This window comes from Haliaeetus leucocephalus, unplaced genomic scaffold (genome assembly GCF_000737465.1).
Source record: "Haliaeetus leucocephalus isolate CR32 unplaced genomic scaffold, Haliaeetus_leucocephalus-4.0 Scaffold915, whole genome shotgun sequence".
Classification (NCBI taxonomy): Eukaryota; Metazoa; Chordata; class Aves; order Accipitriformes; family Accipitridae; genus Haliaeetus; species Haliaeetus leucocephalus.
This window is the reverse complement of record NW_010973351.1, coordinates 246,222-263,559: the sequence shown is the minus strand read 5'-3', so window position 1 is coordinate 263,559 and position 17,338 is coordinate 246,222. Positions and strand designations below refer to the sequence as shown.

The 17,338-nt window shown below is 37.6% G+C and overlaps 1 protein-coding gene across 1 annotated transcript in view; it reads right to left on the bottom strand.

The window, feature by feature from the left end:
- Positions 1 to 17,338, bottom strand: part of ELP2 (elongator acetyltransferase complex subunit 2) — a 39,294-nt gene that overhangs the window by 9,550 nt on the left and 12,406 nt on the right. Inside the window, exons 7-14 of the mRNA XM_010583555.1 lie at positions 14,262 to 14,328; positions 13,217 to 13,351; positions 12,161 to 12,256; positions 10,183 to 10,283; positions 8,052 to 8,183; positions 7,424 to 7,573; positions 3,996 to 4,184; positions 2,003 to 2,072 (exon numbers count right to left, since the gene is read on the bottom strand). Coding sequence (XP_010581857.1) covers positions 2,003 to 2,072; positions 3,996 to 4,184; positions 7,424 to 7,573; positions 8,052 to 8,183; positions 10,183 to 10,283; positions 12,161 to 12,256; positions 13,217 to 13,351; positions 14,262 to 14,328 — 940 coding nt within the window. The remainder of the gene's footprint in view (positions 1 to 2,002; positions 2,073 to 3,995; positions 4,185 to 7,423; positions 7,574 to 8,051; positions 8,184 to 10,182; positions 10,284 to 12,160; positions 12,257 to 13,216; positions 13,352 to 14,261; positions 14,329 to 17,338) is intronic.

Here is a 17,338-nt window from a genome sequence, read left to right as displayed (position 1 = left end):
TCTCTCCATCAGCAGTCTTTTAGATGATCCTTAAAGAGACTTTCATTTACTGGAAAGCAGCAGTCACCAGTTGAACCTGTGCTTCCCCAACATTAAACCTTTCCTTCTGCATTTGAAAATGTTTAAGGCACAAATCTGAGATACAAGTGATGAATTCCTAAATTTAATGTAGACCCCTAAATGAAAAGCCATAGTTGCAGAAGTATATCCACAATTTGCAAACTTCAGCAAAACTGCCAAGGGATCAGTCCTTAGCTTTAGGCAAAAGTACCAGAAGCAACTGAAACTACTCCAGTTAATTTTAAGTTAAAATTCAACTCTGTCCTTCACTTTGATGGTGTTATTTAAGAAAAAGGTACAGAGTTGGGGAACAGTTGCTCTCAGACAGAACTTTAACTTTTTGCCAAATGCACATTTCAAATATGGCAGTTTAAAAAAGCAGGTATAGAAGAAGCAAAACAGAAAGACCTTCTCATTCATCCTACCTTCCCTCCCCTTGAAAATGAAATTAGCATTTCCCTCTGCAGATTCCTCTGCAGAATAAGCAAGAAGAGAGGTCTGTGGGGCTTTAACCTAAGCCATCAGTGCTGACCGCATTGGGTGGGCAATGGTGGACAATGCAGGAAAATTTGACAGCTTTTCTACTCATAGTGCTGCTTCTGGCTGTGCCACGTGAAATCAATGGAAATTAGTTTTTCTCTGTGTGACTGTACTCTAGGAGAAGGAAGTTTTGTTCCCCTTCTCTGTGGAAGGACTCATGAGAAATCAGAAAAAAGAGTTTTTGCCAGAACACATTTTACAAGTTACTTCAAGTACGACAAAGCTATTTTTCTCTCACAGGAGGTTTAGGAAAATTTAGCTGTATTGCCATTGAAGACCCTGGAGACAAAGCTTATTAAAATGCTTCCTTTTTTAATTCACACCTTCTGATAAAGCTTTAAGCAGAGAAAAAACAGGTCTGACCTCATTTGTAGATTCCAGTATAAGTGCATTTTTACCAGAGACTTTGTTAAACACCAGATTACCAGTCCCATCCCCAGTCTCAAGACACCACTCAGTTATTTTTATCATTCTAGACAGATGTTTGTCCCTTCTTCCTTGTTCCCCCACAATGCAATCCCCACCACCTCTCCAAGAAATTCATCTGGTGCTACACCAGCCGTTATCAACAGAACCTTAGTTACTGCTGGCTAATTCTTCCTTCCCAAATACTTTCACAAAGCATGATTTTATGGCTATTTTCACTGGAACAGCAAATGTGACTGATCCCCCTCAAAGCAGCATTACTTCTGTAAGCTTCTACAAAGGTGCTAACATTTGAGGAGAGTGTGAAAAGTAATCCAGAATGTAGTTTTGGAGGTCAAGGTATTTTACAGAGCAACCACAAGTAGCAGCAGGTAGTCCTGCTTTAACAGCGCTGAACCTAGCTTTCACAGCACTGTATTGAACACTAATTTTTTTGTCTAAACGTCATCAATCTTCTCGGGGCTGGGGGGGTGGTATTGAGCACGGAAGAAACACAGGAACAACGGCAGGTGGGAAAATTCTAATAATATCCTGCCCTGGCTACTCCCAGACCCATCACAGGAGAGCAATGAGCCCCAGCATCCATGTGAAACTCATCAAGATCAGTCAACAGGAGAGGCTCTCAGGAGCACTGTGCAGACTGAGTGGGGTTACTTCCTACAGGGGTGCAGGACACAATATGGAAAGCAGGGAAAGAGCTTTTGGGGTTTGCACAAGATATTAGGGGATGTTTAGGGGAGAAACCAAAGGCAGAGAAAGGGAGGAAAGATTCTCACTTGTGCTTTTTTTTATTTTTAAGCACCATATTTAGGTGCTACCAGAGAAATAAACACTTTGCACAATTTTATGTCCAGATCCTAAACTTGCAGTCAAGCTTACAATGACAGACCTAACAAAAAGATGTACGCTAAAACAATCATTTAAAAAAACAGTTTCCACAGGAAACACCATCACCTTTATTTCTCATTAGCTATACCTTCAAAAACAGCTTTATTGGATAATCCCAAAGCTGGCACAGTTGCACCTTCTGGAAGATCAGGTGATTGCTGAATTTATTAAAAAAAAAAAAAAAAAAAGAAGAAGGTTATACACAGATTGTCTTGTAGGTTCAGATTTCAAAGGCCACAGTTTAAGAAATCCCTATGCTGTAAAGCATGCATCTTCATCCCTAATAACAGGTTTTCTTCCACAATTTTATTTATTCTAGGATATACATGATAATTAATCAATTAACTGAGAGCACTGCAGTTTTTAACACAATGGGACTGGGAAATAGTCTGTTCTGAGGTGATACAATAAAACAGCATTTTGGAAAAGTGGACAGAGAGTTCAAACACAACTCAGCACAGAGATATGGCTGGAGTATTTGCCTGTTTAGAGCAGCACAGAGGAAAGACAAATCATCAGAAAGAAAATAATTCCATAAAGGTATGGGGGAAAACCCCCAAATTTAGAAAGGGTAAGTGAACTTGCGGGCCTTTGTGCAAAGATGGAAAAAGATTAAATTTAATAGCTGTAAACCCCCTTCCTTACAGTGTCTTTGAAAAGTTCAAAGAAAGAACATTTTACAGAATTGGATTAATAATTTAGGTGGCAGCTTAAAATACTATGTTATTTATTTAAATGTTCAGAATTTGATGAGAAAATGTATGAGACACACAGACCAGTCTAAGGCCTCTAAAACAAAAATGGTTCTTCATTACAACCCGAAGTATAATACAATCCCATGGATTTGAAGTGAACATAATCCTATTCAACCCTTTTTGAATATAAAGCTGGCTTTTTAGGTTTTAAGTACTTTTTGGGGGAGGGCGTTTGAGCTAAATTAAGAAAAAGCTTACCCACTTTAATGAAAAAAAGCATTCACAGAAAACAATTTCAATAAAGCTATATAACAGTAGCTGAATCATCAGAGCTCATAAAGCCTTCCTCTTTAAACAAAGCCCATGTGGTATCATGAATCAAAAAATAGCACTCAGAGGAAGAGCTGATAAGGAAAGTCTACATTAAAGTAAAATAATGACATCTGCCAGCATTAGAAAAGCACAATGTTATTTGTACAATGTCATTAATGCAAATGCTTACAAAGTCTTACGGAATTAAAGCGCTAACAGCTACTTATGTAACTTCCTGCAATCAAAAATGAATAGATTTCTTTCCCAGATACTTCAATTGTTAAATGAAATGCAAAGGATAATCCATCTCTGGGAAGCTGCACAGAAAACACCACTTTTGAGCCAGAAATGCAAAGAGTATTCAAAGCACTGCACAGCAGCAACTATCCTGAATGAGGTCTGCTCTACAGAATGCAGAGAAAAACAGAATTAGATCTTAAAGCAAATGGGGAGCAAACAAAGGATGGCAACTCTCCAGTCTTATCTTTCCACAGAGTAGGAAAGTATACTTATCGACAACTAAGAACTGGAATGTAAAGGCCTCAAGAAAATTTCCAATGCCAAGAGGAAATAAAGCATGAGCAAGTACATATTTATAAATATTTATATGTAACAACTAACAATAGTGCTGAAAGCTTTACGCTATTTCCAAGCATACAATTAAAAAAACAACACATAACCACAGAACAATAATTACATCTAGACAAGACTACTACACCCTTAAATTAAGGAGAAGCACATTCCCAGGCTTTATTGTTTGCTTTCAAATCACCAAGTGTGTACACTAGTCTACTTGGTCTGAGATTTAAAATTTACCCATACTCTTTGCAATCTTCAGACACTAGGTCTTGTTTAGTTTCAAATACAACCTGTTTTATAAGACACCACCATAAAAATACATATGAAATAACACATGCAGAAGCAAATAGAAGGGAAAGAAAAAACAAGGTTAGGGTTTCAGAACAATTAGAAGAATTTTTATGGAGTTTAGTGCAATTTGACATTTTCTAAAGCATTAATTTTATTTACATGAAAGAAGGCTGTCTTCATTGAGCGTTGCTTTAGCACACTTACGTGGGAGCACAGTTTCTCCATTGGAATACCAGTGATGTTACTGAAATTCTCTATAAAATTCTTGGGAGCACGAAAAACTCGAAGCACTTTTTCATCTGCTCCTGACACAAACTGAAACCGGCCGATCATTGCCAGACAACGCATGTCGTATCCATGTACTTGAGGCCTTGCGATTTCATGCCAGGTTACCTAAATGAACAGACACGCAGTTAAAACACAATTCTTAACTAGAGAAGCAGCAAGATTTTGAGTTCCAAAAAAGTACTAATACTTTATTTGCTGACTTTATTAACATAAAGGAAAGTTAACAGCAACCTTCTACTGACCTTCATAAAACTGATGTATGCTCACATACATCAATTAGATCCTATTTTTCCACCAAACAATTCCTGTAATTAGTAAACTGTGCCCCTGCACAGATATGTTTAAGGCATTTGCTTACCTTTGTTACTAAGGGCACATTGCACTTACTGTGACTTCTTTGTGCTAGACAGTTAGGAATAGGACATAATTTGCTTAAGGAGGATTGTATGCTACTTACTGTTTTCAAAACTGTATCTCTGAAAGACCTGAGAAAGGTAGTGATAAATACCTTGCTTCCTTCATGTCTTTCACAAAGCACAACAGCACTGTGGTCTGCGGGCTATAGGTTCTTACTTCCCCCCTTTCTTTAAATGTTTGGTTTTAGTGAGACCAGCTTTGCAAAAAACTGACAAAACCAAAATAGCGTCTTATAGGAAAAACAACTAGAAAATCCTGATGATTTTAGATGTGTTTTCATTTGAAGCGTTAATTTTTTTCTAGTTTCCTGAAATATTCACATCCACGCTTCAAGTATTAATCCAAGAAAACCAGAATTAACAGCTAACCAGAAATTAGATAGACAAGTTAGTTTTATAGTCACACTAAGCAAATAATATTAGCAAAAAAAGATATTAAATTATTTAAATTGCTTTTCTAAAAATCTCATTTATTCTACACATGAAAAAATTGATTCTTAAAAAACCTCCTTTGTTTTCTGGCAAATACACTTTCATGAAAAGATTTTTAGTATGTGTCATTTGCTACTACTCCTACATGATACTTCAGTTGAAGAAATACAGTGTGCACTTTTGAGTTAACAACTAGCAGAACTAGAATTAATTTAATCAATTAGAATTAATTTAGACTACTTTAGTATTACAGTGCCTAGAAAACTGCAGCCAAGACAGAATTTACATTGTACTAGATATCATACAAACACAAGGAAAGGGATTACATTGACTGTAAACTGCATATATCACACTAAAAACTCAATTGAGTTTCAAATGTCAAAGCTTCCAATAAAACCTGAATGGGATATTTGAGAGATCCTACAAAATCTCATGTTTTCACAAGAGCTTGATTATTTTCCAATGAGAAAAAAAGCATTCATTCTTAAAAAAAACCCAAACAAATAGTGCAATAAACCCTTCTTACCCTTTACTAGGTGCACCTTTGCATACTTTAGAACACAGCACATAACAGGAATGAAAAAAACCAAAAAACTCAAACCCCAAAACAGACAAGGAGAGGGCTGCATAAGTCACGCAATAAGCTTCTTCCAGAAAAATCAGGGTGCAAAATTCCATGACAAATTGAAGCTGATTGTTATCACTCCTTTCTGGTATTTGAATCCAGCATAATATCAGAATTGAGATTTTAAGAAGGGATAATTATTTGCATTTAACACTTAGTTCTCTTTTTATAGAGAAAAACATGAATATTGAGCTGTAATACTAACTTTTCACAGATATCTGAACCATCCATTGTGTCTTGTTACGACAAACATCAAATGTCACCTGTTGTAATTTTTCAGATGTGGAACTCAGTATGGTAAAGAAAGCAAGGCACTTTAAAAGCCTATGTTTTCTAAGTTCACGAGCAGCAGAACTAAACACCTGGTTTTCATGGTTCAAAAGTCCTGAACACACCACGTCAAATGATCCATTTCTGTCTCAACCCTCCACGTCACCCCACTGACAGGATACTATAGCTTTCTCCCACACACCATGCAGCAACAAGTGTTAATGCTACTTGGATTTACACCTGGTCGAACTAGCTGGGTGGCTGCTCAGTGTCAGAACAAGAAGGGGAAGTATAATAATTCAGTTCACACCAAACTTAGATAGGAAGACTGCAATCACTCTGCTAAATCAATTAATTCAAAAGTTTCAGGGACAGCAAGAACAGCTGTATAGGTAAATCATACAAAGCTCAGTTCTTTCAGAAAATAGGATAAAAATTTAGCACACAGCACACATAATGAAGAGTGGTACTCCAGGAGGTCACAGAGAACATGATATTGACAAGTCTTTTGAATGCTGCCAACTTACATCATGTGCTAATCCTGGACTTTGTTTCCATATGTCAAATCCAACATGCTATCTTTTCCACAGAGGTGTTGTACCCCCCCAAACTGGAGATTAGGGGAAGAGGCAGGGAAGGAAACTGGAGATGCCCTTCCTACAACACAAGGCAAAGCTTAGCACTTGAGCTGGGATTGCCACCACTTCTGCGTGGCCTGGAAGAAGGAAATCAAGGAACCCATGCCAAATTCACTCTCCCAAAAACATCAGACATCCTGTGCTGGTCTGCACTACAGAAGCTTCGATGAGACAGTTGTAATAGTTGCCCTTTGTCTCCCACGACTAATATTACAGCTTGCACAGGGACTTACATGACTTCCATCAGTATAGTTTGTGCCAGTTTCCTGAATGGAACATTAGTACTGTTCTGCCACGAAAAGCTGTATTTGTAGATGAGGAAAATGCACAAGCAACTAGAAACAGGAACTTTTGCATTCCTAGACAGGGTTTCCCACACCAAAATTTAGACTTATTTTGGAACACACAAAGTTATTCAGGAATAATTCTTCCTGAAAAGTTGCTTGCACAGGTACCAACTGCACTCATGCAGTTCAGATATCATTCCAGTAAAACAGTCAGAGTCATAAACAAAGTAGTGTAAAAAATACCGTGAGAACTTTGTTTAGATTAAGCTTGTGTAAAAAAACACAACCAAAGTTGAGTTTCTTTATGATTACCTGCAGCAGTGCTTAGCCAAGTGTTAAACAAGGACAATAGATGGTTATTAGAATCAGTCATGTATTCCTTCTTCAGAATTAGTGCACAGCCTGGTTTTTAAGACCCTGGGAGAACACTTACTGAAGGTAACACAGAGGTGAACTTAGGATTAAACAGCTATGTGATTGCTAAAACTGTGCCACTAGCGTTTTTAAAGTGAAAGGAGCACATGCTGAATGACAAAACCAAGCATTTACACAAGCAGTTTTGAACAGATCATGGCTTGGGGAAATTTAAGGTATGAGTTATAGTCAGGTGACTTGTTCCAAACTCAGGACACACAAGCCCTCTTTACCAAGCTCACAAAATCTTTTGAGATTGTACCTCTGTCTCTTGTTTTCTTTTCCATGGAGCGAAGAGTCTAGTAGTTTGATCTGAACCAACACTGATGATAAACTCTCCTTCTGGGTCCCACTTTACATCTTCTACACTGTTAAAATGTCCTGAAATCACAACTTCTGGAGTCCATTCTTTCTGTTAGAAAAGTCACCAAAGAAGCAAGAAGTTTTCAATTGACTGATTGGCATATTCTAACAAAAATAAAAGTATCAAAGTCCTTATTAAGAAAGAAAAAATTTGCCATTTGAAAAGAGCAAATTGTTAGAACTCAGAGTGGCCAAAGAGACACAAATACTGATTTACTGCTCCAATCTAAAAGAAACTTCTGTTATTGGTTCAGCTGACACTTCTGAACAAAGCACAGCCACAAAGGAGTTCAGTCTATTCCACTGACTTTATGGTTCCCACAGGGAAGCAACAGGTTTTAGAGCCTGGGAGACTGCAGCCTCCCTTCTGTGCAGGAGTGAGACTCCTACAGAATATTATATTCAGAGAGGAATATTTCAATCATTAATTTTACATTGTACTGTTACACTTGTCTATTAACAAGAGAAACTACCTCAAGTGACATGTAATTCTTTTAAGTTATAATAGTAATAATAATAAAACATACCTTATTAACTGTAGCCTGTTTCCAAAGGTGTAGTGCTCCATGAAAAGCATGAGCGACTATCATTGAACCATCTGGACTAAACTGACAGTCAAAAAATCCAAGGGTATTGCCACCCACTTCACCAACTCGCACCTGAATTAATGATCAGAAGTGAAATACCCATGAAAATGGCCTTCTATTCATATAAACTCATCCTAATCTCATAAGATGAAAATTTAGCTATAGGCAACAGTTCACATTACACACAAAAATATATTTAAATAATATTTTAATTGCAAAGTTAAGCAGTAAAATATCATGGGAATTAAAGCAGCATGCCACTTTAATGGAGCCTCCCTTCATAAACATCTTGGGATAGGATCTTGCTCAATCACCCAGAGGAAAGAAAACACTACACTAGATGAGATGAGAACCTAATCTTTCTATGTTTCAGTCCAGTCTGTTGGCTGCGATGGTTTCTTGTCATCTGTTGCTTTCCTATTGATCTGTTGCACAAAATGGAAAAAAGGTCCAGAGGAACAGTAGCTCCCAATTACCTTTTTTTTCCCCCCCCTTAATTTCCAAGATTCACTACCATATTTGCACTACCCTCTTTCTCCATGAATCCCTGCAACTTGCTCCACATTCCTTCTGTGGCATCTTTTGGCCTCTGTTTTGTGTCTCCCTTGTGACTGTGCATGTATGTATGCATGCCACACATGCCTTACAGTTGCTCTAGTGCTCTTCCAAGTTTTTAATTACATTAAAAGATTATTAAAGTTACATTTTCAGGTGTTATTCAAGAGATAAGAACACAACTCCTTTCAAGCTGAACTCTTAACAAGTCCCCCATTATTATACAGCTGCTTTTAAGATCACAATGAAATGAATCTATACCTCATTCTAAATGGCAGTGTGGACTAGTATGTCCATTGTATTAGCACTCATTCCAAAAAATACCATTCATATGGAAGTGACTTTCATATGCCATGCTAGAGGCAGAATTCTAGTTTCACCTCTGAGCAGAGGAATGATTTTGTGAAGACTTCTTGTTCATCGTACCAAAATGGAAGAGAGAGAAAATGGGATGTTCCCCTTGCACCTTTCCTCCTTGCAGGCTTCCAGCTCAGGTTTCCCTCCCTCAATGCAAAAAGGACTGCTGCAGTTAAAATGTCTGATCCAAAGTTTCACATCTGAGGTCTAACCAATGCAAATGGAATGTACAAAGAAAGAGTAAAAACTTGCAACAAGCTTTACTGTACAACCCATTTTTAGAAGCTTGTAAGTTTAGCCAAACTAAGCATTACAACTAGGGACAACAAATGGCATCTCTATGTGATGACCCTATTATGAACTAATTTCTACTTCAAGCAGAAAGGCACAAGAACTTTTCAATGGAACAGGGGAAAAATTAAATCTACCTACTGTAATTCTCTTTTTTCTCCCAAGAGAAGACTAGAACTTTCTTTGTGACAGGAAAGACCACAAACAATGGTTGGCATAACCCAACACATAACCAAACAATTTCAGCTAACTACTGCAATTTGGAAAAGCAGGTCAACTGAAAACAAAGACATCTACCAAAGCACTAGATAAATCTGGTTGTACTACTTGTTTATTTAGGATGATCCCCATTAGAACAGCGTTCAAAATACTATAGTGAAACATGAGTATCCAGCTCAAATGGAAGAATAACCTAATGACACAGCCCATCAAAAAGTTACTGTGAGTAAAACCAGGCTTGTGAATCGCATGTCAGCAGCTCTGTAGTAACTACTTGGGTGCGCATTCCCACAAGGACTGACTACAAATAATTCAGGATGGTTTCTTCCTCTTCTTACCAGGAGTACAGTGTGTGTTACTATGCAGCACCTGGCTTGCTATACTATGAATGCCAGGTGAGCACAAACTTAGAAACTCCACAATATAGTAATAAGAAAGCAAACAAGCAATAAAAATCATACTGCATCACATCACTTTTGAAAAATATAGTTTTACTTGCAACACAGCATCAGAATGAGTATTATTGCAAGAAAATACTTTTGCCTTTCTCTCCCAGCATTTTATATAGTTTTTGTTCCCTCCAGTACACACATGATGCTGGAAACGCAACTTGAATACAGTACGTATTGTGAGAAAGACTGACACTTGCCTGTTCTAGCCAGACTCCAGATTCCTTATCAGGTTCCCAGATGATCACAGTTTTGTCCATTGATGCAGACAGTATCCTCATTGGTTGTTGCATGCTGCCATCTACAGTACAAGAAAAACGATTACCCTACAATCTACAAGACTACCTTCTAAAAGAATTTGGTAATACTGAAATCCAAACACACTAAGAAAATTGTTCAGCATCAGAGATGTGCAATGCAGTACTTAAATGCCAGACTTAACAGGCTCTGTGTTCTTACTAGGCGTTCATTAGGAGGTATTGTATTTTTCAGCCATAATCTCTTAAAAGAAATGTAAAATACATAAATGAGAACAACAATATTCTACTGTTTATTCACTCCAAATTGACATTGAAACAAATGTAATTTGGAGGAAAAGACAGAGCTTCACAGAGAGACTGCATAGCAGTTCTCAGTTCTATTCCTCAAATTAGTTTTTACAGAGGGATCTCCAGTTTAAAACAAAATAATCTCTATGCCAGTATTCACTTTATTTTTTCCAAATTAAGTGCTGGATTCACTACAGACTTCAGCAGACTCTAGCATCTTGTAAAACATACAGCAGTAAGGACTGCTCCACAAAATGCACTGAAACACTCCAGCCAACTGCCCAACACAGCCAGAATGGGGAAGAGGGAACTGGTTCATCACCCAGTTGGGAAATCCCTAGAACTGCTGGGGAACATTTCGTGAGAATAGAGACATGGGTAGGCATCTTTTGAGGCAGTATCTTATGTCACACCAAACCTTCTACCTTCTGCATTGAGAATGTCTCTCTCAGATCAGTCTGCCACTGCTGAAGAAGAAAATATATTTTGGGGAACCCAAGATTGGGCAGGCCACAGAATGCAAGCAGCTGCACGTATGCAGAAGCATGATGTAAGACACCTCGAAAACTTCATGGTCTAACAGGACAGTTTTTCAGATTGCACTGCAAGACTTACATGACTATATTTTGCCTAAACCTTGCTTTAACAGGCAAAATCTTTTATTGGTGTTTAAAAAAAAAGTGAAAGAACAGATAACTAAGCCAGTATTTCTAAAGTAAGTCCTGTGTCTTTCACTACAGGCATTTGGACATTCTAATTGCACTCTACTGTTCAAGTGTTGTATATACACTGGAAAAAAGTTGTGCTTTGTACTGGTGAAGTCACCTGCCATCAGTACTCTAAAACATCTCAGAAGAAAAGGCACCTTTGCCAATACAAATATGTAAGGGCATTCAGACGGTGCAAGCATGCAAAATCAAGAATCTCCTTCCCTTACACGCCAGGCAGACATGCACCAGCAAGTGCCACAAACAAGGCTGTCAGAATTTAAGCATTTAAAAAGAAACATAAAGACTAGGGCAAGATGCAAAATTAAACTGTAAGTAACACATTTTTCAATGAGAGTCTGCATTAATGCCTTAAAGCTACATGCTAGAGAAAACTGATACTCAAGGAATCCCTGGCATGTTATATTAACACACAGATGACTGAAGATTAATCTTCTGAATGTTGCTATTTGTTCCCTTCTAGTCCAAGAAAAAGAAAGGAGTGCTCTTGAGTTAATGCTGACCTTCCAAAGAACAGACATTTCAAATACACATATCAAGATAAAATATTAGAGCTATTAATTCATACTGATTAATGAAACTTATTTTTATTCCACAAGCAGCAAATCAATTACAATAAAGCCAGTACAGCTCAGTTATTTTATTTCATTCATTAAAGAAAACACGAGTGAGAGAGAGCATCATGCAATACACAATGACAAACAGAGCCTGTGCCAAAAGATGTGCTGTTGTGGCAAATTCAGCCAAAACATCCATTTCCTTATAAAACATCATTTGCAGAATTTAAACATTTTCATAGTCCACAGAGACAAGTGAACATGCAAACACAATACAAAGACATGTGACTGTACTCTGTGTATACAACATTTAACATAACTGCTAAGTGTTTGGTATATTTTTACCTTTGGAAAATGAAGGTTGCCAGTGAACTGCATACACCCAGTTTTCATGACCAGCCAATACAGACTCCAAAGTAATTGCATATGTTGTATCAGTATCTACCACAAATCAGAGAAAAGCATATTTCTTTCTAAAAGCCAAGAAAGACCAGGTCATTTCTGATATCTTCAGTGAAAAAAAATCAACTGCTTTCATCACCTACCAATATCTCAATAGCTTATTGACATTGAACAGCTCCTTGAAAACATACTTTGCTGCAAGCTCTGAGTACCAGACTGACACTAAGAGGTCAGCCTATTGCCTCAGAGTGGTATCACAGAATCCCTGGAGAACTCTCAAGCAATTTTGAAATAAACTCTCTGATATTGGCTCTACCCACACTCTTAACTTAAGCATATTTACATCTCCAAATGACTGTAAATACAAGCATTAAGACACTTCAAACAATGAATCAGGATTTGCACCAAGTAACATGAGCATTTTTTACACAAAACATCATACAACTTCATTGTATTACCTAAGTTGCCTAATAATTTACCCCACAATGTCAGCATTGGAAGCCTCTGATATTACAGCGCTCAAACAGTATGTTAAATAACCAAAAAGTAAGCCCGCACATACTTATCTGTTATCTCCAGTATTTTTTCTAAGGTTTAAGTAATAGTAGCACCTCTTAATGCATTAAATTAGAAAGAAAATTAAAGGTATGTTATTAAACTGGAGCAGAACTGTGCAACAGCTTACCTCCCACAGACAAATACATCTCCTGACTAGGTACTGCATTTGGAGTATGTGTAACAATGCATGTTGATATTAAGCTCTCTCACTGCTTTACCATTGTTTGTTTGTAACACATCATTAACTTTACATAGTCATGGCTTTAAACAATAGCACCACTTTTTCTAACAGGTGAATAAAAATAATGAAGTCAAAATGGTCTCAGAGTCTTTTAATACAAGAAACAAATTAGATGGTAACCACCTTGTTAGCCACCCTGAAACCACAAACAGATACATAAGTGACAAGTTGTGCAAGAGAATTTTACAGCTGTTACCTACCTTTGACAGTAAACACGTTCTCTTTCAGTCTTATGGAATCATCTTCAGTTTCTGGAAGTTGCTTTGATTTTGTACACACTTTCCAAATTCTTATCAAACAATCCTGAGCACAGCTTGCTAAGAAAAGGTCTTCACCTATTTGGTTTCAAAAACAAAAAAGGTAATTAGAGCCATGTTTTCATTGCAACCGCTGCCATGACTAACCTACCATCTTTCCAAACATGTACTACAGCTTTATCCTAATTTTTCCTATTGTACACAGTATCATAAACTGTTGTTTTATTTCAACATCAACTTATTCTCCCATTTCAAACTCTCTACTAGTTTAGAACACAATGACTATAGACATTTTTCTACTTAGAAGACATAGTAAATACTGTACATATTGTACATATACTTCCTTATTATCTATGGCCTTCACTCTCGAAATTCTGACAGCCTCAATACTCTTCAATAACTCCTTTCTTCAGGATTGTAGTGACCTCTAATTCCTTCTATTTTATTCTTGCCATTGCAAGAACTATTTGACTAGTTAACATCTGAATAGACTCTCCTCTTAATCTCCTATTCTTAAAAAAAAAAAAAAAAAAAGGGAACAGGAGAAGTACTATTTCCCCCTACGTTCCCCCCTTTGAAAAAGCAGCCAAATATTCCTCACTCAGATACAAATATTTGCATATTGAAAAGGACAAGTTGCTAAAACTCCTATTTGTTTGCATTTAGCTACCAGTCAGGTAAACACACTTGAAACAAGCAAGACAAAATGAGGGATGCAAACACAAGATATAAGTGTACTGTATCAATTCTACTGTAGCCATAATTTTGATAACTAAAATATAACTGTAGTACAGGTTCAACAATTCTTACGTTTTAACAGGACACAAAGTTCTATCTTGATTTTTAATATTTGTACCACCACCTCAGAAAAAAATTCACAACCATAAGAGTTTAGGCGCTACAGTGCATCAGAACCATCTGTTGGAGGGGTAAAACAGTAGTACTGTTGTTAAACCAGTATTCCACTTTATTCATCTTTCGTACTGACCACAGACTGCCCATTCAATGCCTCTTATCCAATCTTCATGGCCAGGGAGCATTAACGTTTTCTGAAACTGAATAAAAATTCCTGTTATATCATAGAAATGCACTTAAATACCATGCACATATGAGCAATTAGCTTTGGATTTTCAAGTCTTTTACGTTTACAGCTTCTATTATTTGAAATTGGAAAAATAAGCTGCTACTAAGGATTGTAATTTACTGATAGATTCTAAATAGGCCTTTTTGGTTTTGCCACCATCGCGTAAATGTGTCACATCATGGCATTTTCCATGGCCAGTTCTGTTTAATATCTTTATCAATGATCTGGACAAGGGGATCGAGTGCACCCTCAGTAAGTTTGCCGATGACACCAAGTTGGGAGGGAGGGTTGATCTGCTCGAGGGTAGGAAGGCTCTACAGAGGGATCTGGACAGGCTGGATCGATGGGCTGAGGCCAGTTGTATGAGGTTCAACAAGGCCAAGTGTCAGGTCCTTGGGTCACCTGGGTCACAACAACCCCATGCAATGCTACAGGCTTGGGGAAAAGGGGCTGGAAAGCTGCCTGGTGGAAAAGGACCTGGGGGTGCTGGTTGACAGCCGGCTGAATGTGAGCCGGCAGTGTGCCCAGGTGGCCAAGAAGGCCAACGGCATCCTGGCTTGTAAAAGAAATATTGTGGCCAGCAGGACCAGCGAAGTGATCGTCCCCCTGTACTCAGCCCTGGTGAGGCTGTACCTCGAATCCTGTGTTCAGTTTTGGGCTCCTCACTACAGGAAAGACATTGAGGTGCTGGAGCGTGTCCAGAGAAGGGCAACCAAGCTGGTGAGGGGCCTGGAGCACAAGTCTTCTGAGGAGCGGCTGAGGGAACTGGGGCTGTTTCATCTGGAGAAAAGGAGGCTGAGGGGAGACCTTATCGCTCTCTACAACTGCCTGAAAGGAGGTTGTGGTGAGGTGGGGGTTGGTCTCTTCTCGCAAGTAACAAGCGATAGGACAAGAGGAAATGGCCTCCAGTTGCACCAGGGGAGGTTTAGATTGGATATTAGGAATTACTTCTTCACCGAAAGGGTTGTCAAGCATTGAAACAGGCTGCCCAGGGAAGTGGTTGAGTCACCATTCCTGGAGGTATTTTAAAGACATGCAGATGTGGAGCTTAGGGACACGGTTTAGTGGTGGACTTGGCAGCGCTAGGTTACCGGTCGGACTCAATGATCTTAAAGGTGTTTTCCAACCTAACTGATTCTATATATGAGCAGGAATGAGTAAGAATTTAAGGTGCTTACCTTCAAGAGGCTACAGTCTCTCTATGATATATATGAAAAGTTTTTATCAGGCTTATACTGGTACACAAAGAATAACATAATGCAGATATGACTAAATAATGGTAAATAATTTGTATTACATGTGTGAAGTAGATGCAACTGCAGATGATGTGGAAAATGAATACAGGTAAAAATCAAGTGTAAAAAGAAGGGTAATGTTTTGAAATTATTGCAATAATTAATTTGTAACATAATATGATTACTAAGAATTACTTATGGGGCCAGAAATATTCCCTATGTTTAAGTTTGACTAAGTTTCTAATGAAGGCATATATCAAGAACCGTATCTGCTGATGGAAATCTCTGCATAAACACAGGCTCAAGAACAGAGGAACGCAAACGCACATTTCCTAGTAAGAACTTTCATTAGTAGTATATTTTTATCCATAACATATATAATATTACCATTTTGTTTTGATTCAAGTAAGGTAGAAGTGTTTATTGCTTAATTAGCATTTAAACCATTTCTATTTTATTTTGCCCAGAAAAGGCTCTACTTTCATGACAAATTGATCCCAAGTTGACTTAAAATATCTGAAATAACCATTACAGTTAAAATGTTAGTTTAGTACAAATGACTATCACATTATTTCTTGCATTCTATTCTGCTAAATCCCCTACCTAGGCCTACTAAGTCAAGATTAAATTACAGTCTTTGCCCTCAGCACAAGACTGCAACCAAGTTCTCTTTCCCTAACTGTAATAAAAAAAGAAAATAATTTAAAAAAAAATTAAAAAGAACAACACAATAAGAAAGGCACTCTCAAAATCTCTGTCTTCACCTTCAGAGAAGACAGTCAGCAATGGTAATTCATCCAAACAATTTTACAGCTAACTAAACATACTCAGAAATCAGTGCCTCTTCTCTTTGGTACATACTTTCCTGGGTGTTTCCCAAAAATCACCTTCCCATCAAAAAACATTACTCAGCTTCTCCTCATTCTACATTTGCATTCTTAATGTTACAGAACAATCTGTATATGAGATACGTGACCAGAACAGCTTAACAGAAACTTCCAAATCACGAAGTTTTGGTCTTGATTAAGAATGTGTTCTCACAGCCACCTAAGTCTCATTTGGCTTGTCACTTCTGCACTCACTGGCACTTCCAGATGTGGCATTCCAGATAAATGTCTATGTCAAAGACCCAACTGATTATGTGTAAATAAAGGCAGGAACAGCCCAGGAAGCGAGATCAAACAATGACCTCTGGCAATACATCAAAAAAAAAAAATCTTTTTAGCAATTCACATTGCAGAGAATAGATTAAAAAAACCCTATTTATTCATTCATTTATATGATCTTTGACATAATGCTCCATATTTTACACTCTCCAAGGTTAGTTGGTAAAATTCTTCCCAACTGAAAGATTAGTTCGGGCTGAACTGTTGCTAACATTCTTGTATTTTATGGTTCCTTTTATGTTGAACAGTGTGTGTATCTCCTGAAACTTGACTTTAATATTAATCTAAACAAACATCTAATAATTTTTAATTTCAAGGTGATGGGTGGCTTCTTTTTAAATTACCCTTATCTTCCCACAAAGAGAACCATTAAGAAAAGTAGACATTTGTTTTCTCTTTAAAGAGAGTAAAACTAATTACTTTGAGGTTATTAATACCACCCCAGGTTTCTAATTCACTTCCCAAATACGCTTCTAGGCACTACGTAGCCTTAAGTCAAGCACGCGGTTCTTTTGTGCTATAGAAAAAGCACGCACTCAAAATTTTTAAGATATTGTTTCCCATAAAAATAAAAATTGTC